The 21711-nt window shown below is 37.3% G+C and overlaps 1 protein-coding gene across 20 annotated transcripts in view; it reads left to right on the forward strand.

Annotated features, from left to right (window-relative positions):
* The window catches only part of SKAP1 (src kinase associated phosphoprotein 1), a 302157-nt gene that overhangs the window by 98477 nt on the left and 181969 nt on the right, over positions 1 to 21711 (forward strand). Inside the window, exon 5 of one of the 20 annotated variants that reach the window (XM_021928962.2) lies at positions 16397 to 21536. The exons of the other annotated variants lie outside the window; for them this stretch is intronic. Coding sequence (XP_021784654.1) covers positions 16397 to 16983 — 587 coding nt within the window. The 3' untranslated portion in view covers positions 16984 to 21536. Of the gene's footprint in view, positions 1 to 16396; positions 21537 to 21711 lie in introns of those variants that run through there. 20 annotated transcript variants of the gene reach the window in all.

Raw genomic sequence — 21711 nt, forward strand, 5'->3', positions numbered from 1 at the left:
TTGAAACTGAAAGTAAGGCAGTTTCCTTCTACCTTCTTTGCTTTCTTGCTCTCTGTGTGCAAATGCTTTCATCTGTAAAGCAAATATCTTTCTTAATTTTCCTAGGAAACATCAGGACAATTCAAGGAGCTCTTCATGTGGAATCTTTTGCACGTTTGCTTTCTCAAAAATAGCAAATTTACTTAAATTTGATAGTATTAGTATTTTAAATGTTTTCCCCCTAATTTGGATTCATTAAAATTCCCTATTTGTTTGGGGTGAGATACATTAGAAGGAGCTAAACAGGGAAAACTTTTTACTGCTTTCATATTTGTTCCATGGATACATTACAATTTTAAATTGTAATGTAATTCCCTAACTCTAAATATATTAATTTGGTTAGATATATTTCATTCAGTGTTAAGAGGCAATACATATAGCTTGTCTTGCCAGCAGAAAAACATTTTTCAGCAATATAAGATGTCTCAGCTTTGTCTATTCAGATAAAAAGGTATATGAAAGAATAATGACTTTGCCTATCAGATGCAAAGAAATTTAGGACACATGGTGGAAAAGTTCATATCAATTCCAGTGCAGTTAGGAAGGCTAGGCTACTCCACTAACTAGATCTGGCAAAAATAAATGAGGACTAACTTGTGAAGGCACATAAATCATAAGCTTTCAGAGTGTTTACATTTTTATCTAATGCTGGCCTTCTGTCAGCATTTTTGTTGCTTCTTACATGCTTACATTGTTTCTTACATTATTACATTTTGTTGTTTCTTTCTGTTTTTAAGAAGTTAGTTAAGGGAAATAGCTGAAATTGTACAAGTGGTGATTTGGTAAATTCTGCCAGTTGAGTAAGTAATTGTGACACATTTCATAGTTTGCTTATGATTGTTACAGGGTGAGATACTGTATATTGAAATTATGGCTGTTACAGTATGAATCACTATACAGAACATTGCAGAGGTCCTGGTCTAGCAATGCAGAAGCCACCACCTGGGTAAAAAGTTTTGCAACTTTAAGTTTACTTTTCCTATCTAGAATAGGCAAAACTTGAGTTCTGTCTGATTTACTTATAATGTTCTTTAAACTCTTACCCACGTTATCACTCATAATAATTCTAACATATTATATTTTTCAGTCCAAGTAATATAAGACCATGCTGGGTATGATTTTCAATATACGGCAAAAGTGTAAAATTAAGAAAAGATTTCTATGAAATTTTTTGCACACTCTGCTAAATGAATTATTGAAATTCCAATAAAGAATTTTTTTAAAACCCTAAAAAGCAGTGTAGGTTTTATTTTTCCCTCAATTCTTTCATGTCTCATAAATGTCTCCATGAAAGCTGTATCTGCAGAGTTAGTAAAGAATATATTCTACAATATTTATCCCATCAGGAAGATTTTTAAAACGTGGCATCTTGATATGAGATATTGACTGAGGTAGGCTGGCAGTTTTACTGGCCTGGCAGATGCAGCAGGTTTGCAGTAAATCCTTGTGGTTAAAAATCCCTGAGAAGTTTTTGATTAAGAAACTTTTACTATCCTTTTAAAATGAAATATGCTTGTCATTTTTTAAATGATAAAAGCAGATATTTCATGTTATCGTCTAAAGTTTAGTTTCTGAAATATATTTTAATAAGTTTGTTATATGAAAGTTCCTGGATTTCCAAGATGTTAACTTAAATTATCAGTTCATCATCCAGCCTATCCAGAGAGCATGTAAAAAGAAATTATAAAAGTAAGCCTATTCAACAAAAATAATACAATTTTATATTTTAAATCTGAAAACCTGCATACAGAGCAGTTAATAAGATTATTCTTGTATAAATGTTATCAGTTATTTAAAGCTGTAATAATATAATAAACTATGCTGAAAGGTAAAATTAAAGAAAATGTATTTTAAAATAAGAATGTAATTATTTTTTAAAAGTACTTTTAAAAAACAAACTAAAATCATGAGGTAGTTTTTAAAAAGGCATTGCAACTTACATTTCTACTTAGAATCAGTAAGGACAATGATTAATTTACAACATAATGTGAAGAGAGTGGCAAAATTTTATTGGCAAGATATGTTTAGAAATAATATTTTGTATAAAAATTCACAATTAAAATTTATAATTTATTGAGAATTAAATTTTGTAGATGATGCCTAGCTCTTTAAAAAGCCACATGTTCAATGAATATATTTCCTCCCCCCTTAGATGCTTTATTAACTAGCTTATTACTAAAAAAAGCCATATATGGCCTTTCTTCTTAAATTTTGCATGAAAGCTAGTATTTTGCATGAAAACTAGATTTTTTTTAAAGCCTTATATGATTATCTTTTTTTTTTTTTTTTCTTGAGACGGAGTTTCGTTCTTGTTGCCAGGCTGAATGGAGCCAATGGCGCGATCTTGGCTCACTGCAACCTCCGCCTCCCGGGTTCAAGCGATTCTTCTGCCTCAGCCTTTCTAGTAGCTGAGATTACAGGCATGCGCCACCACGCCCGGCTAATTTTGTATTTTTAGTAGAGACGGGATATGTCCATGTTGGTCAGGCTGGTCTCCAACTCCCCACCTGAGGTGATCCGCCTGCCTTGGCCTTCCAAAGTGCTGGGATTAAGGCGTGAGCCACCACGCCCAGCCTATGTGATTATCTTTAAATTTTTTGATTTAATGAAGTAAGAGCAGAGGTTAAAAGAGATGTATGTTTCAAATTAGTTCCTGGTTACTATCGAAGAATATGTGTCTATATTTTGCCAAATTAAACTTAAAAAAAATCCACATCATATTAACAAAAACTGCTCCTTAACTCACTAAGATTCTGTGTTCTATTCCACAATTTCAAGAGAAGTAGCTAAAACAATTGGCATCATTCTTCACCTAGATAATGCTTTCTCTGCAGCTAATAGCCCCTTGTTCATCAAGGAAACGAATGTGCACGGAGGTGACATGTTCTTCACCCACTGCTCTTTGTTCGAGGGTCCCTCAGACTGATTGTATCAGCCTCAGCACTGATAAATATCCCCCCAAACTTTAACACTATGTTAAATTGAGTTATGAGGTTTTAAGGTTACACTCCTCTGGCTGAAGGTTGATTGTCTCTGAGAGATAAAGGAATCATGCCCAACGATAACAGAATCCTTGCCATGGGATAATCCTGGTTATTGAACTCATAGTTCTCTTTACTTGGTTACTTGGTCACTCTTTGTTGTTTTTTTCCCCCCTGAGGAATAACTGGCTACTAAATTTGTGATTCACCACTTTTCACCCACTCCCCCAAAGATATTTTAGCAGGACCCACAACACCACAGCAGTTGAAAGAACGAGACAACTCAAGCAAATAGAACAGCTTCTTGAAATGTGCTGTCACTTAGGGTGTGCCAACTGCCAGAAGCAAGAGGGACACAATTCTTATTTGCCCTTCTGGCAGCATGAATGAAGAGGGCGGGTTGCAGAATGCTTCCCTTCTCCTTCCCACAGCCTTCCAATGTCTCATGCATACGTTTAACCTCCGGTGGTTTGTTTGGTTTTTGTTTTTCTTTGTTGAGTTGTGACTTTTGGATTATGCTCTGATGGCAGAAATGTTAGACTTGCTGTCCAGGCAAAATTTTAAGCCACAACCTTTGTTGGTGACAGTGATAGTGGCAGTCCTTTATGCCAATCTGCAGTTCCAATCCACATACCGCTCCATAACTGTCTTCATAATAGTAAAAACTACCAAATAATGGTAAATTAAAGGCTTTCCGATTAATTGTGAATACTCATTTTTTTCCTTCTCATATAAAATTTTTAAAACTAAAAAAATAATTAACTGGAATTGATAATACCATAGAGAAAAACTTAAGTTTACCTGCATCTTAGGAGTACGAGAGAAAGCCCTGTGTAGGGAGAAGTGTTTAAACAAAAGCATAAATACCACTATCCTGCAAAAGATTTATTAGCCTGGCCTTCATTACCAACAACAACAATCACTTACTTAGCACATAACTATGCTGAATACATGGCACTCTGTAAGGTGAATTAATAGTACCTGCTTTCTATAATAAATTTATTGAATGCCTACCATGTGCCAGACATAGTATTTTACACACATTACCTCTAATCATCATTACTACTGTGCATTGTAGGTATTATTATTTCCTTATCACAGATGAAGAAATTCAAGCATCAGGAAAATTAATCTGCCTGAGTTTCTCCACTAATAAGGGGGCAGAGGCAAGATTTGATCAAGTCTCCGTAGTTCCAAAACCCATATTATTTCTAGTATGCCTCACAGAAAAGGTAGTAATGTTGATTTTTGTTTGTTTGTTTTTTTGGCTTTTTTTAGATAAAGTCTCACTCTTGTCCCCCAGGCTGGAGTGCAATGGCCTGATCTCAGCTTACTGCAACCTCCGCCTCCCAGGTTCAAGTGACTCTCCTGCCTCAGCCTCCCAAGTAGCTGAGATTACAGGTGACTGCCACCACGCCTGGCTGATTTTTGTATTTTTTTAGTAGAGACGGGGTTTCACCATATTGGCCAGGCTGGTCTTGAACTCCTGACCTCAAGTGATCCCTCCGTCTTGGCCTCCCAAAGTTCTGGGATTACAGGCATGAGCCACCATGCCCAGTCACGTTGATTGTTACTCCTCCAGATTTTTGTGTGCCCTGCTAAAAGGAAAACAGAGACTCCAGAGTTACTTTAAAAAGCAGTAGCACATTAATAATGGCTACCATGAATCGAGCACCTATTCTGGCAGGCACTGTGCTAGGCACTTGTATAATTTCTTGTAGTTATCTTTTAAGTCCAGTATTGAAAAGACAAAGGGCGTCTAATTTCAAAATTCATACCTTTCCTACTACACCACACTGTCTTCCACTATTATAGAGAAAAATGGGCTCTAGCACTGTCCGACAGAACTTTCTGTAGTGATGCAAATGGTCTATAATATATAATATTTGCATTTTCTAGTGGAGCAGCCACTAACATTTATAACTACTGAGCACTTGAAATGTGGCTGGAAGACTAAGAAACTATTTAAAATTTAATTTTTTAGTTAATTTAAATATACCCTTAAATAGCCATATGTAGCAAGTGGCTACCAAATTGAAGACCACAGCTCTAGAAAAATGACTTCTTTTTTTTTTTTTTTTTTTTTTTGAAAAATGACTTCTTAACTAAATAGTCAAGAGTACCTGAAAATAGTATTTAAGAAATTTCTTTAAAAACAGATGGAATGGAAGTTTGGTGGGCAAGGGAGAGTAGAAAGGAAGGCTCAGATATAGGCTGGCTGAGGAGAAGGTCAGAGGTGCAAGGTAGGTGAATAGGCAGGAGAGCCCTCAAATAAATTTATGTGAGAAGCCCAGAGAAAACAGGATGTGGAGTGGAAGAAAGGAAGTGACCTGGCAAAGTGCTTTGAAGAAGAGCATTAGCATCCATAGTTAATGGATTTGCACAGATTGAAAGGTAAATAAAAATCAGCACTTTTTTTTTTTTCAGTATTCACCCACTGTAAATCATTACTTGACATTTTGATTGGTGGCTTTGGAGTAAGTTGTTTAAATGGTACTGAGATGTTTGTGTAGGGCAGAAACCCACTGCTATCATCCTATAGAACTCACCGAGCTCCTGGGTCATAGGGCTGTAAGTTTCCTAGGTACAGGGGTATCATTTATTCCTTCACAATTATTCATTAAGTCATATAGACCCTTTTGTTTCAAGTCAGTGTCATATCTAACCTTTCTCAAGAGATAGATTTTCCAACACATTAAAATATTTTTTCATTATAAAGATATTTAAGCCCCTGATTATAAGTAATGCTGTCACGAATTTGTACACTTTATAGCTCTTTGCACTTTAAAAACCTTGTTCAAATGCATCACCACATTTAACCCTCACAGCACTCTCGTGAGGTGAGTCGTATCCTTGTTTGATAGGTGAGGAAACTGAGCATGAGATTCATCTGGGATCATACATCTCACATGTAGCAGAGCTGGAACCCAGATGAAAGACAGACAGTTGCAGAGTATGGGTTCTCTGATCTCACTCTTGCCATTGTTGTTTCTCAGTATTCAACTCTCTCTGTGGTGATAATTATGGGCATCACAGTGAGCTGTAATACTTTCATGCATGAGTATCCATTTTTCTGATTAAGAAACAGAGGCATGGCGGGGCACAGTGTTTCATCCCTGTAATCCCAGCACTTTGGGAGGCCAAGGCAGGCAGATCACTTGAGCACAGGAGTTTGAGACCAGCCTGGGCAACAGGTCGAAACCCCATCTCTAAAAAAATGAAAAAAAAATTAGCCAGGTGTGGTGGCATGCACCTGTAGTCCCAGCTACTTAGGAGACTGAGGGAGGATGGCTTGAGCCCAGGAGATTGAGGCTGCAGTGAGGCAAGATTGCACCACTGTGCTCCAGTCTAGGTGTTAATAGTGAGACCTTAGAAGAACATGCTGAATTGCCTTGCTAATAGGCAATTAGTAAAATGCAGATGGTGGGAAACTCCAGAGTCAAATATTCCAGGTACTTAAATGGATAACTTATAAGGAAAAGAAAGGGATGAAGGGCAACATGTAGATTAAAAGAGATTTTTAAAACATAATAAAATGTCTTACATGGGCAAGAATTTTTTAAAAAGAAAAGAGAAACTAATGTGCAGATGTATTGGAAACTAAATTAAGGTGCAGATGCACTGAAAACCGTGATTTATTTTCTGCTCTATCACTTAGTCTCAAATTTTATAACTTTCTATAGTGAAATTGACAGAAAGAATGTTCCATTAGCTTAATATTCAGTGATCACTTTGGAAAATACAAAATTTTAAAAAATAAATAGCAGTCATTGCTATTTAGTGTGTTGACCCTAGTGTCTCTTCTGAATGACCATAAACCTTTTGCCTATTCAATTTTCTTATTATGCTGGGCACGGTGGCTCACGCCTGTGATCCCAACACTTTGGGAGGCCGAGGCGGACAGATCACCTGATATCAGGAGTTCAAGACCAGCCTGGCCAACATGGCGAAACCCCGTCTCTACTAAAAACACAAAAATTAGCCGGGCATGGTGGCGCATGCCTGTGGTCCCAGCTACTTGGGAGATTGCGGCATGAGAATCACTTGAACCAGGAGGCAGAGGTTGCAGCGAGCCAAGGTCATGTCACTGCACTTCAGTCTGGGGGACATAGCGAGACTCCATCTCAAAAAAAAAAAAAAAAAAAGAAAGAAATTTCTTATCACACACCTTGTGGTTGACACTTAAAATGGTTCTTTAGAAAAAAAGCATTTTGGATTGGAGAGCTTTATAATAAATTCCTAGTATTCTGTAAATCTTAATAATACTCAAGTTTAAAGTTCTGTGGTCATCAGAATGGGGAATAATCTAGAAAAACCAGTGGGGGGATTATTAGATATATATTAATGTCCTGCTCTGAATTCTGATCCACAATCAACCTAGGAATAAAAACAAACATTTAAAACAGTTTTCAAACATAAAAGGAATGTACTTACAAGATAAGCTATAATGTCCAAGGGTTTGAATTTGATCTAGATAAGCCATTCAAAACAAAATCACTTCTTCATTTACGGGGATGCTGAGTTTGCAGAAGAAAATGTTCCAATGAGAGACAACCTTGTATATGTTATTTACAATCAATTCTGAAGCACCAGAAGATTGAGGACCCTGAGCCATTTGACCTATAGAGCTTCCCACAAGCTCTATAGTTTCTTTTGTTTTTATCAGCTCTATTTCTGTAGCTTTGAAACAAATGAACTTATGATTTTAAGAATAATATGAGGCAGGAAGATTTTCACAGGAATTTTAATTAGTCTGGCCCATACTAAAACAAACAAATGCATTTCCCCCCTTTATGGAGACAGTTCTGGCAAAGAGCAGGATGTATGTACAAGGATGTTAATTACCAGATTGTTTATAATAAAGGTCAAATTATTTATGCTTTACACCCCTGGAAGGATTATAAAATGTTATAACATTAATATAACCATTTTTAAGTTTTCCTATATTCTACTTGGTTATAACTTGTAGATTTATGTTGTTTGCACACAAAGATGATGATGATGTGTGTGTACATTTTTGACAATAGAAAGTGTGTTTGTGTGAATTAATGAACAGTTTTCCCCTTAAAATGAAAGCTACTTATAGTACGAAGACTCTTTTGCTTGTACACGTCTGGTATTTGTTATGGATTCTGAAATAGAAGAAGGTCAAAGTCTGGAAAGACATATATGGTTTTCCCTTCCGTAAAGATTACTCTACTAATGAATATTTCTCTCTAGATTGTACTTTGGTAATCCCGGACACTTCCTATTTTTATTTAACACCTACAGATTCCTGTACAGCACATTATATCTAGAATTGAAATCCAAAAGAAAATAAGTATAAACTAACTGTCCGACATTAGATACTTTATTAAATAAATCATGAAAATCTAAATTTTGAAAAAAGAATTAAAATCCATAAACCAGCTTGGAGCATTTTCTTTAGGAAAACAGGGAGTTTTGACACTAATCTGCACCTTCACCCAACATTTATTGTGCCTGTTGTGTGTCAGACATAGCCAGGCACTGGGACTACAGCAGTGAATAAAACATGACCGTTACCTCCAAAAAGAGGCACACAGTCTAGGTGGAAAGACAATATTCGAACAGCAATTTGACTACTGAGTAGTAAGCACCAAAAGTGAGGAACATAAATGGTGATATGAGAGCATAGTGGAAGAAGCAGTAACTACACTTGGAAAGAAAACTGGAGACCAGGGAAAGCCTCTCTGAAGAAATGATATTTAATTATGTCTTAAAAGACCAGTAGAAATGTATCAGGCTGACCATGGTTGGGTGGCAATAAGTGAAAATACTCACTGTTGGGTAAAAGTACGGGAAGAGACCACATGCTGCAGGTGGATATATAGTTTGGTATAGTAGAAATTGGGAAAAATGTAACAAAAACCTTAAATGTAAATGCCCTTTGGACTTACCAGTTCAACTTTTAGGAATGTAATTCAAGAAAATAAGTATACACACTAACTTTAATAATGTTCATTGTAGACATTTGCAAAAATTGGAAACAGAAATACCTGAGCTACTACCATACAATGGAATATATGCAACCACTAAAAGTGGTGTTTGTAGAATAATATTTATGGAATGATTATGGAAAGATGTTAGTAGTTTGTTAAGTGAAAAAATAAGGTTATAAGACAGTACATACAGTGAGCTCCCACTTTTTGAAATGTGTGTATATGTGTGCAAAGAAAAAAGACTGTAATTCTCTTCACCAAAACATGTATAATTTTTATAATTAAAAATAAGCAATAAAAGTTACTCTTCAGAAATCTTGGAAATAATATGGCTCTTAGAACATCAAGTAATTAGAAACAAGCTAAATGTCTAATTACATGGGATTGGTTTAATAAATTATAGTACATCCATATGATGGAATGCAGTGCAGCCATTAAAAATCATGTTGTCAGTAGAGGGGTCATTATTGTCATAGGAAAATGTTCATGATGTATTAAAGGGAAAAGGCAGGATACAAAACTTGTGGGAAGGACATATACCAAAATGTTACCACTGAGTTTTTCTGTGTTATAAGATTATGGGTTGCTTTTTTTCCCCTTTGTGTTTTTCTATATTTCCTAAGTTTGCTGTTTGAACATGTTACTTTTTGAAATGAAAGGTCATTGGTTGTTTTTGTTTTTTCAAATGAGCATGCTAGAAGTTGTGACATTAAATAAGTGTTGAGTGTTAACAGCTCAGAATACCTGAGAGTCCACAATAACATAAATATGTGTCAGGAGCAAAGAGCAAAACAGCAGCATGTGTTTGTAAAGGTCGGAGTGTCCCTTACAATATGCCAACCAGACCTGGGAAGACTCCCCGATCTGTCCCTGGAGCAGTGCTAGGAACAGTAGCCAGTCTCAACACTGTGGCCTATTAGGAACCTGACCCCACTCAGCATTGTTCCTCTTGTCCCTCTTTTTTTGTCCAGGCCTTCCTATGTATCTCCCTCTTCGTTATGATCTTTTTTGAAGGTAACGGTAATGTCTGATTCAACTTTTGTGTTCTCACTCTTCCAGTCTCTAGGATCTGCGTGGTACTTTTCACATAGAAATGCTCAACAAATGCATTGATTCTTAGTATAATGCGTACTATTACTAGCAAATAGTTGTTAAATAAATTTGAAAACAACTAAATTTAAAGCTAAAGGTCACAATGCTTTCTATCATAATGCCTTGGATTTTGTGCCCTATTTACCCAGAGCAGCCCATTTAACCAACATTTTCAAGGATCACTTTCTAATGATCTAAGTGAGAAACTTCCTTGGTTTTAATTGTTGAGTTTCCATAATCCACTAAATATAATTTGGACTCTGTGAATAAAATTTCTTGTATATTTTCCCAGTATTAAAAATACATTAGCTATGCTGGAACTCATCTGCCATTTCTCTGTTCAGTGATTGATACAGTCTTCTGAGGTTTTACTGCAATTTGTCCACATTAACTTGGCTTCTTTTTCTCTTGCTTTTTTTTTTTTTTTTTAACTGTTGTCTGAAAACTTAGCTATTTAACTATTTCCCTCTTCCAAGTTGTAACATGCTCTGCTAATTGTCTACCAGCGTTCGTTCTACCTTATTTCTTTCTCTTTTTTGTTTTTGTTTTTGAGACAGAGTCTCACTCTGTTGCCCAGGCTGGAGTGCTTTGGTGTGATCTTGGCTCACTGCAACCTCCGTCTCCTGGGTTCAAGCAATTCTCCTGCCTCAGCCTCCCAAGTATCTGGGATTACAGGTGCATGCCACCACGCCTGGCTAATTTTTGTGTTTTTAGTAGAGACAGGGTTTCACCATGTTGGCCAGGCTGGTCTCGAACTCCTGACCGCAGATGATCTGCCCGCCTCCGCCTCCTAGCATGCTGGGATTACAGGCGTGAGCCATCACGCCCAGCCATTCTACCTTATTTCTTACTTATAGAACTCTTATTTCACAGGGGCTATGTGCCCAGCTGAAAAGTGCAAAGGGCAGGTTTTTCTAATATAGGGACATGAGACACAGTTCTGACATCAAGGTGTAAAGTGAAGTCACCAGAAGAACTGTCTCTCCAAAATAAGAAAGTTGAGAAAGCCCTTTGCCCCTCCTGTCTTCACCTTTGCTTTTGTTCTGTCACCTTCTTCCTGCCTGGAATATAGACTTGCTGCCTATAGGTACAGCAGCCACTTGCTCAGAGATATTGTGTCTTACCCATGGCAACAATCAATAAGTAGCAAAGCTAGAAGAGCATAAATATCCAGTCCACTCTTTCTGTTATACCTTGAGTGTAACTGTCAATGAACTTCCCTTTATTGCAGATTCTAGTAATTTTCCCCACCCCCAAATAAACCACATATCAAACGAAATGGGTCTAAATATATATATGCATACATAAATATGCATAATACAATTCAGCAAACATTCCAGTCTCTTCCTGTGCAAGCTCTATGCTAAGAAACAAAGAGGAGAGCAAGACTATCCCTGCCGTCTGGTGGCTTATAAATAGATTTACGTGCATAAGTAATGAAGGTATGCTAATTTTATAATGTAGTAAGAGAACAAAGTAATTTAAGATCCATCTTGAATGGGAAATTCTACAAAAACTTTAAGAAGGTAGTGGGCTTTGAAGTACAGTCAGCAGGTAAAAATAAGGAAAGACAATGCCAGGCAGATAATGAAAAATGAGCAAAGATATGAAAGGAGACATTCAAAGGGTAGAGTTCAGTAGTAGGCTGTGGCTAGAGCATAGGCTGCACGGGTAGGAACAGGAGAAGATAAAACTGGAAAAATAATTTGGGTATGGATTCTGAAGATTATGTTCAACCTTTATTTTGAAGGTGATAGGCAGCTGTGAAGTTTTTTTAAAAATCACAGATTGACTTAGTCAGGTTTATCTTTTGGGAGGAAAGGGTTATTAGAGAGAAGATTAGGAGATGCTTGCCATGGTATTGGTGAGCAGTGGTGAGGACCTTTCAATGTCAGTGGACCTTTCCATGGAGAGAGAGGGACTGGAGAGAGCATTTTACCTTTAAAAATAATGAAACAGGCCGGGCTTGGTGGCTCACGCCTGTAATCCCAGCACTTTGGGAGGCCGAGGCGGGTGGATCACAAGGTCAGGAGATTGAGACCATCCTGGCTAACACGGTGAAACCCTGTCTCTACTAAAAATACAAAAAATTAGCCGGGTGTGGGGCGTGCGCCTGTAGTCCCAGCTACTCGGGAGGCTGAGGCAGGAGGGTGGCATGAACCTGGGAGGCAGAGCTTGCAGTGCGCCGAGATCAAGCCACTGCACTCCAGCTTGGGTGACAGAGTGAGACTCTGTCTCAAAATAATAATAATAATAATAATGAAACAGAAGGATGAGCTGGATATAAAAGATCATTGTGGAATATTGTTCCTGAAAATCTTTTAAAATAGAGTGGCTGACTATCTCTCTATCTTGAACAAGTTACATATTTATATCTAGAGAGGTAGGGAATTGGCCCAAATGATTTCTTGAGGGGTCATTCTTTGCTTTTGGGTAATTAGAAAACATATACAAATGGGTAGTTCCTTCTATACTCCAGTGGAATTCTTGGTTAGCTAAGTGTTACTTGTTTCTCTCCATTCTGTTAGAGACTGCTAGCCATATTACTGATTAGTATCACATCCTCTAAAAATTGTTGGAGAAATTCTGGGACCTCACATACTAAGGTGCTCATTATCTGGATGCCTGTCATTGGCTTGGCTGGCCTAGGCCTGGAAGCACAGATTTCCACCAGAAACAGAAAGCATTTGACATATAATGTGTTCAATAATCACTGTCTTCTGCTGCTCCTTGCCCAGCATAACAGCTGAATGACAGTTTTGAAGTATCTAGGAATTTTATTCATTATTGTTCTTTTAATTACCACTATTACTGATAGTAAGAAATGCTTTTTCTTTAAAAAAAAAAAAAAATGGGTGGAGGTAGAGATGGGATCTCACTGTGCTGCCCAGGCTGGTCTCAAACTCCTAGGCTCAAGCAATCCTTCTGCCTCAGCCTCCCAAAGCAGTGGAATTACAGGCATGAGCCACCACACCCAGCCAAGAAATCCTTTCTCTTTTGATAAAAACTTGTATGATTTTTTCTCTCTGATTGTGTTTTCTTTGCCTTAGTAAGATTTTTAAGAGAAACTTACTTTCTTTTTTATACTGCAGTAACCATTAGTATTTTTAGGAGTTATAAAGTTCAGGCCAAATAATTTACTTTTATTTAACATTTATAAGTGTGCCGGGCACTGTGAGTCTACTATGTTCTAGGTTTTTATAGCAACTTATTTCTGGGAGAGTAAAGAAAAAATTTACTTTCAAAAAACATCCTTGTCTAGAAATATCAGTTTAATCTTAAGATAATATTACTGATTTATTATACCTCCCAGAATAGACTTAGGGGCTTTTTAAGGTTTACAGAGAACCAGTAAGATCATTTAATTAATACTTAAGGCTGAGTTTTTCCTGATGACATATTCTTGAATTGTTACTCTGTTGTTTGTGGTTCATGAGAGACTGTTTCTTGGTAATAACAGATATCATCAGTAGGAAATTCATCCTTTTTTCCTTTTGGCTTCATTTTTATTCCTGGGTTATCTTGTATGCCTTTGGATCTCTTGCCTCATGAAATATCCTGGTAATTTTGTTTTCAGGGGTTTTTTTTTTTTTTAACCTTTGGATTACTAAAAGACTATGAGATTATTTGTCCATTTAATGGAGGGTTACCATAATGGTTATCATATAAGGGATATTTTAGATACTTGGTCATAAGCTTTCTGATCAAGCCTTCAAAATGTTTATTAAAAAAGAGGAGTCACTGCAAAAACAATATTCAGAATTTTATTCATTTATTTATTTGTTTGTTTGTTTGTTTGTTTTTTGAGACATGATCTCACTCTGTCACCCAGGCTGGAATGCAGTGGTGTGATCACTGCTCACTGCAGCCTCAACCTCCCAGGCTCAGGTAATCCTCCTATCTCAGCCTCCTGAGTAGCAGGGACTACAGGCTCATGCCACTATACCCAGCTAATTTTTGTGTTTTTTGAAGAAGTGGGGTTTCACCATGTTGCCCAGACTGGTCTCAAACTCCTGGGCTCCAGTGATCCACCCACCTTGGAATTTTAAAATTACTTGTCCAGTCAAGCTATGGAGCAACACCATTGACTACTATGATCTACTGCTGTTTCTTATGTCCAGAATACTCTGATGGAGAAAATAATTGGCATCTCCAGGTTTGTCATTATTTTCCCAGTTGAAAAAAGGCTTCTCCAATTCTTTCTTTTTAAAACTAGAGACAGGGTCTCTCTATGTTGCCCAGGCTGGTCCCAATCCCTATTCTTTTACATTAATTTAAATGTCATACTAGAGGCTCTAATTAAATTGTCTGCTCCAGGACTATAGAAAGGGTGTGGCAGGCGAAGATTTCCCCAAAAAGGATTCCTCTGGAGATGAGGAGACCTTGGGATTTATGGCTAAAGTGCTTCTGCAATGTACCTTTGAATCTGTAGAGGACTAGAAACAACTGAGATCCAGCTCCAGTTTCACACTCCTGATCAATTCCTTTTGCCATTCCAGTCTATTTCTTCTGTTTAGTTCACTCTCTCAGAGAACTATCTACATAAAGCCCAAAGCCTCATGTATTCAAAAGTTATTCTTACTGCTATGTGTACTTCTTTAAAAGTTCATTTCTCCTTTTTATTTCCACTTCAAGATGGTTATTTACATTAAGTTGGGAATTCTCGAGACTTTGAATAAATTGAAGCTAATAATAGAAACCTTAATTTTTAAGAAAGCAATTTTTTTTTCCCCGAAGGAAGGTCTTGCTCTGTCTTGCCCAGGCTGGACAGTGGGGCAATCATGACTCACTGCAGCCTCAACCTCCCATGCTCCAAGCAATCCTCCCACCTCAGCCTCCAGACTAGCTGGGACTATAGGCACATGCCATACCTGGCTAATTTTTAAATTTTTTTTTGTGGAGATGGGGTCTCACTATGTTGCCCAGGCTGGTCTTGAACTCCTGGCCTCAAGTGATCCTCCTGCCGTGGCCTCCCAAAGTGCTGGAATTACAGATGTGAACCACCATGCCCAGCCAGGAAAGCAAAGATTTTTAAAAGGACAGTTACGAATACAAATACAACCATTTGTATTATACGTACATTATTCCACACCCATGAGAGCCTAATTGTGACGGTGATGACAGCAAATTGTGTAAGTAGCTTAGTGTGTCAGAAAAGCCAAGTGAATGAAAATATCAGTCTTGATGTAATTATAAGTGAAACCTCTTAAGTGGGCCACCCAACATGAAATCAAAGTGAGCCAGCCTCCTGCTTTGGGTATAAGATAATTGCCATCTGAGGTCAAAAAGAAATGATGTTCTTGATATAGTATTGCACCATTAGGTGTATTTTTGAATTTGGACTGGTGAGAGTAGAGCACTTCTCTGAAACATTTGTTTGCTGTCAGGGCAGCATGGCAAAAGGGATGGACCAGTGTTCTGTTTCAATATGGCAATTCCTACAGAAGAATATAGAAATATGAATGCCTTCCTTTCATGACGCTTTACATGAAATCAAAAAATCATTGGTATTGTTCATGTGTCATAATGAAAGTTGATTTGCACTTTTCCGGTGCCATTAAGTCATTTTACAGTATTATGCTTTCTAAATCTTTTCATTTTATTGATACTTCTATTTTGCATTATTTTTCTCTCAAACCTGTTGATTGCATTTTTTTCTTAATTTAACTCCATTTTATTTTATTCTTGAAGTACTTTAGTTTCTACCTCTACCCTTTTATTGCTTCTCTGTTTTTGCTGACTTATATGATGCCTTCTAACTTAATGTCTCATGAGAGTTTAATATTTGTTCTAGTTTCAGCCATTAATAAGCATGAAACACATATGCATCCTGAAAAACTCAACTAGATTCTTATTTGAATTATTTCAGACCTCGAAGTGACCTGAAGTTACTTCAGTTCCTTTTGTTTACAGATAAAGATACTAAGATGTAGAAATGTTAAGCAACTTGCCTATTATCATTTATTTTCAAGCTTTATTTAACTTCTGGCACATGAAAATTATTCATATCCAAGTATATTTATTTCAAAAGGAAATTTTTATGAACATTTTATATGACCAGCTTACTGGTCTAAGTGTAGAATATGCTTTGCTGGTCCAAACCTTTAAGCACTTTCATTTCTTCATCTTTAAAATTGTTCCTATTGTATAACTTGATTTCTTAATTTAAATCAATTTTTAAAATGTTTAATGCCATGTTTGTGATAGTTCTACTTCTGTTTGGGAATTGACCCCTAAAAAAGAAATGAAGGTCACCTGATCATCATTTAAGTTTAGTCTTTATTTTGTGTTCATCTTTTTTTTTTTTCTCTCTTTCTCCTGCAGCAGGACTTTTATTTAGGTGTCAGGGCTGCTCTGCCACAGTGCCTACCTGGGGCGCATCCCTGATGGCCGCCCCATCACAGCCCGAACCAGTTGGGGACGCCGCCCCGCCAAGGGTCACTGCTCTGCCTCTGCTGCCTCTCCTCCGCGAGCATGTCGTGGAGTCCGTCGGCAGTGCTGCCTTCGGGGCTCTGGTCTTTCTCGGGAAACAGATCTGGGAACGTGAAGGTCTGTCCGTGGGCCAGCTGCACGTAGGCGACCTTGTAGTCCGGCTTCTTGATCCTCACGTTTCTGTGATCTCTTCTCTTGTTAGAGCCATACTGCACCCGTGTCCGCACGGCAGCCACGGGCACGTTATAGATGCTCTCGAGGTAATTCCTGAGGTCTACCCTTGTCATTTCCATGGGGATCCGGAACTGCACGGTGTCCTCGGGTTGGGCCACACCAGGCCGCACCAGCTGAATGAAGAAGTTGGTTCGGAACACCCGAAGTTGTGGGCCACCCAACTGGTACGGGGGTACCCACATTCCGCGCCATGGCGGCCGCACGCGCTTCCCGTGTTCATCATTTTTATATCAACACTAAGATAATTTTTTTCCTCAATTATCATACAAGGGATTGGTGATTTTTCATAGGTTTATTTCCAGTGGGAGTCCCTTCTCTTCATTCAGCCTTGTCAACAGATGAATGCCCATGAACATCCTTCTGAGCGTAGAGTCAGGGATCATCATTCACTATGGTTCCGAGAGGCTGGCACCTTTCGCTTCTGCATGAGCAGCTGGGCCTCAGATTGTCATGGCCAGGATGTGACTGTCAGCCCCGCCTACAATCCAAGGGCTGGATACCTGCCATATGTTGGATGTGATAAGGGAGAAGATGAAGGATCAGATTGGGACTTTTTTCCACAAAGGCTACTGGGGGATAAGATCTGTATGAAATAAGAATGGTATAAAAGAAACAGTGATAAATACCATAAGGAAGATGTGGTTTCAGTGTTATGCAAGTTGGGGAAAGAGGAAGCTGATTTTTAGCTGTCTGATCAATAGCTCATATTAGTGTGGTAGCCTCTGTCATGTGAATATTCTTTTGAGGTTCATATGCAGATGAACATTAGATGGAATGTCTGCCAATTGCTTTGACTATTCTTCTTCCATTCATTTATCATTGAGAACCTACTATGTGCACAACTTTAGACTAGTACTGGGGACACAGAGATGAAGCTGACAAAACCCTTAGCCCCATAGAGCTCATATTTTACTGGGGCCAATATGTTATATAATATCAAGCCATGGTAAATGGTCTGAAACTAAACACAACAAAAAAGACAGAAAGGCAGAGAGAGAATGACTAAAAAGGGTGACGGTAGAAGTCTTTGAGAACAGGGTGATCAGAGGAGGCCTCTGAGCAGAGATCTGAATGAAGTGAGAGATCAAACTGTGGGTTGATCTAAGGGAGGAGCATTCCAGGCACAGGGAATAGCAGATGCAAAGGCTTTGAGGTAGAACCCATCTTGGAGTGTTCAGGGGATAATCAAGAAACCTATGTGGCTAGAGCCACACCTGTATGGCTAGAGTGAGATAGAGTGTTAGGAAATGAGGTTGAAGAGACAGAAAGGACTAAGTCACTGAAGGCCTTTTAAGCCATAGTAAGATATTTGGATTTTATTTTGTATATCATGGGAAGCCACTAGTGAGTTTTAAGCAAGAGACTGGCATGATTTAACTTACATTTCTAAAAGAATTCTCTATTCTTTATAGAATTGATTTAAGATAGGAGTGGAGGAGGGGAGAGACTAGGGTGAGGTATACTGGATGATCCACAGGAGATGGGAAGAAAATACTAGCATATATGTATATACAAGTTGAGTATCCCTTATCCCAAATGCTTGGGACCAGATGGGTTTTAGATTTCAGATTTTGGAATATTTGCGTATACCTAAAGAAATATCTTGGGGATGGGATCCAAGTCTAAACATGAAATCTACTTATGTTTCATATATGCTTTATATGCATAGTTTGAAGGTAACTTTATACAAGATTTTAAATAATTTGTACATAAAACAAAGTTTGTGTTAAGTACTTATGTGTAGAAGTTTCCACTTGTGGCACCATATCAGTGCTCAAAAAGTTTCAGGTTTTGGAGCATTTTGAATCTTGGACTTTTCTATTAGGGATGCTCAACCTGAATATGAGAAAGAAATTAAGCTTTTGTAATATTAATGAATTATTAGTATCATATATAAGATCTGTAAATATACACAGTAAATGGATAGTTGTGTCTAATAAAAATTTACAGTTGGGGAAATCAATTTTAAAAAGTTTAAAACTGTTCTACAGTGGTAATTCTACAGAGATGATGCTGGCTGTTCATTGGCTTCCAGCATCTTTTCTTTGGAAATTGTCATAATTATTTTTTGTGCTTTTATTCTTTTTCTTATCACTACATAGCAGTGGTTCTTCATTGCCATAAAAATGAGCATGCACAGGGAAGCACACATGCACATTTGCATATAATTTCAGAGTGTTCACAGATACCACATTAAGAATCTTGACTGTAGAGGATCATTTTAGAGCATGCTTAACCCCAGGGACATAACATTTATCCTTTTTTCTGAATATTCCAGCATTTCTATCCCTGTTTTCGTCAATTCTAAAATTATTATATGAGTACAAATTTTTTATTTACTTCTTAAACCTGGAATTCTGACTTGCAAGTGAGGGCAGTTTGTTTTAGTTATATTTTGCTATCCATCCATTTGTCATTAAACTATATTGAGGCTTAGAACAATAATGCCAAATCTAGTATTTCTCTCACAGAATAGGCATCCTATTTCTCTCTGTTTTCTGGAAAGTTTCCTGCGATGTCAATATTAATATATATTGACAAAGGTCCTTATGAGAGCCAAACAGGAATTAGAAGCAATGTTTTTATAGTCCATGATGTGATTTTTAACATGGATCCCAGCCATCTGGCTATGTGTTGCTTTCATCAAAGAAACTGACATTCCTCTGTACTTTCGTGGTTACACCTCAGTCTCTTGGGTAGAAGTGGGAGTTGAGATCAGGCATTTTTCAAGTATTCTTTGGAGGGTTTTTTTTTTGTATATATAATTTTTGTACTTTTCTAAGTGAAGGAACATAGCAGATTTTACCTGCCTTTTAGAAACTACCTAATGGCCCAACATTGTGGGAACCTTCCAGCCTATTTTGTTATATCTGTCCAACCCTAGTTACAATTGACACCATAAAATGTTAATCTTTTAGAGATTTCCCTCAGTGTACACTGTGATAATTTCCTACTTAAAGAGTTTAGCCACCTGTTTGCTGAGGCCTTTGGTTTCAAACTATAGTTAAAATTAATTGCTGATAATAAAATTCAGGATGCCAGTCCACTGTGATGGTCAGATGAAGGATTACTTTTTTCTTTCAATGCTGTTGAATTTTTGTAAGTGAGGACACAAGAAGCTCCACCAAAATAAACAGGTTATTTGACTTTATAGGTGTTTTCTTTCCAACTCTTTTGTCCCTTCTACCTGTATAGCCTGTTAATGTTTGGAGGCAGTAGTGATATGATACAAAAATGATATAGAAGAAAATCGACTGTCATTTTGTTTTTGAGAGAACATGATGCCCCTGTATGTAAACTATGACATAAAGAAATGAGAACAATTTCTTCTTTGTTTACTCTTTGCTGTTTAACTTTTTGCAATTCATCTTTCTTTTTCAACAGTCTAAGACAAGATAATGAAAACTCTGTGTGATTTCAGTTTATTCCTTTTAAAAATTTACTTGAGTTAGAGACGAATACTCAAATTCATTTTTTAAAGTCAACTCATATAGTTTACATCAACCTTAGTTTTGCTTTTAAATCACATATTTTATTTTTAAAAATGTATCCCATTATTTAAACTTTCTTACTAAAGTCTTTGCTTGGGATTTGTTGTACTAAACTTAGCAGACATCCCCCACCTCCCCACCATCACACACACAGTCCCTTTAAAAAATACAGAGCCCTATAGTTTAAATTGATTATACTAACTCTATTGATATTGCCTGTGTCTGCTTTATAACCTGAAGTTTGTAAATTATTAGAAGAGAGTCTGAATCATAATAGATTGATGCTAAGAAGTCAGATAATTTCAGAACCTTGTGGGAACTTTCTAGTTTCCACTCTTTTATCTCCTCAGAAGACTTTTTCATGAAAGACAGGGATTAGTGACGACTTTCTAATGCAGAGTTGGTCTTTAGTTTTTTTGTTTAAAAATGACACTTTGAACATGTAGTGCATAATGCATTTGAAGGTCTGTTGCCAAGCAGCTTGAAACCTAGGGGGCATTGTTGAATTTGAAGGAATAGTGGGTTCAGGGAAGGGACCAAAAGAAAACTTGAGAAAAATAGAGTAAGACTGAAAGTGTTCTATGATAATTAGAATAAAAATTGGATATCAGAACTTCACGGGTCAGCTTCTGTTCACACATTTAGCCTTCACCTTGCAAAGAAAGGGATGTATCAGGTAATTAGGTCAAATCAATGATTATATATCTTTAACTCAAGTGGAAGGGACTGTAATTGTGATGAAATTTGTCTGAAGGGGAACGCATGGGGAATCTTGTCAAAGGTCATGAGTTCAAAGGGGAAATTAAGTTCAAGGTTCGGTTCCTGTTCACACCAACCGCTCCCCCCACCCCCTGCCACCAATAGTGCATAACAAGAAACCAAGCAACCCATATTTCTATAAACAAGTTATTTTATCACTTTGGAACAAGAAGAATTTTTCTCATCCATATCCTTTTAAGAATATAGAATTAAAGTAGTTATACCTCCTTAATGGAGCATTTTCTCCTGATGTAGACAGAAAGAAAACCTCTAGTATTATATTCCTGGCTTGTTGGTTTCTTCTGCTTTGTTGCTGATCACACAGAAGACAGCCAGCTGCATGGAATACAAATAAACAGCTCACCTCCAAGATATCATATGGCCAAGTATCTCCTAATGCAAATTCCTGACTTGTTTACAGAATAACAATAAAACATTATAAGTTTAAGATTGGAGGCCATGAAGAGACAGCTAAGAAAGTTGTTTGGGGGTCTCTCTCTCTCTCACTCTCTTTTCCTGAATTCAATTTCCCCTTAAACTTGACAAAGTGGAACAAAAATTCACCCTTGTCTTGGTCATTCTTCTGAAACAAAGGGTCTATTCTCTCTTTTAATGCATGTAGAACTTCCATTAAGGTTGACCGTAAGCTCTTGCATGGGATGAAAAAAGAAATAGCCCTCAAATCTTTTCTTTACCCTGGTATTATTTTTAAAGGACAAACAA

This window comes from Papio anubis, chromosome 17 (genome assembly GCF_008728515.1).
Source record: "Papio anubis isolate 15944 chromosome 17, Panubis1.0, whole genome shotgun sequence".
In the NCBI taxonomy this organism is placed as follows: Eukaryota; Metazoa; Chordata; class Mammalia; order Primates; family Cercopithecidae; genus Papio; species Papio anubis.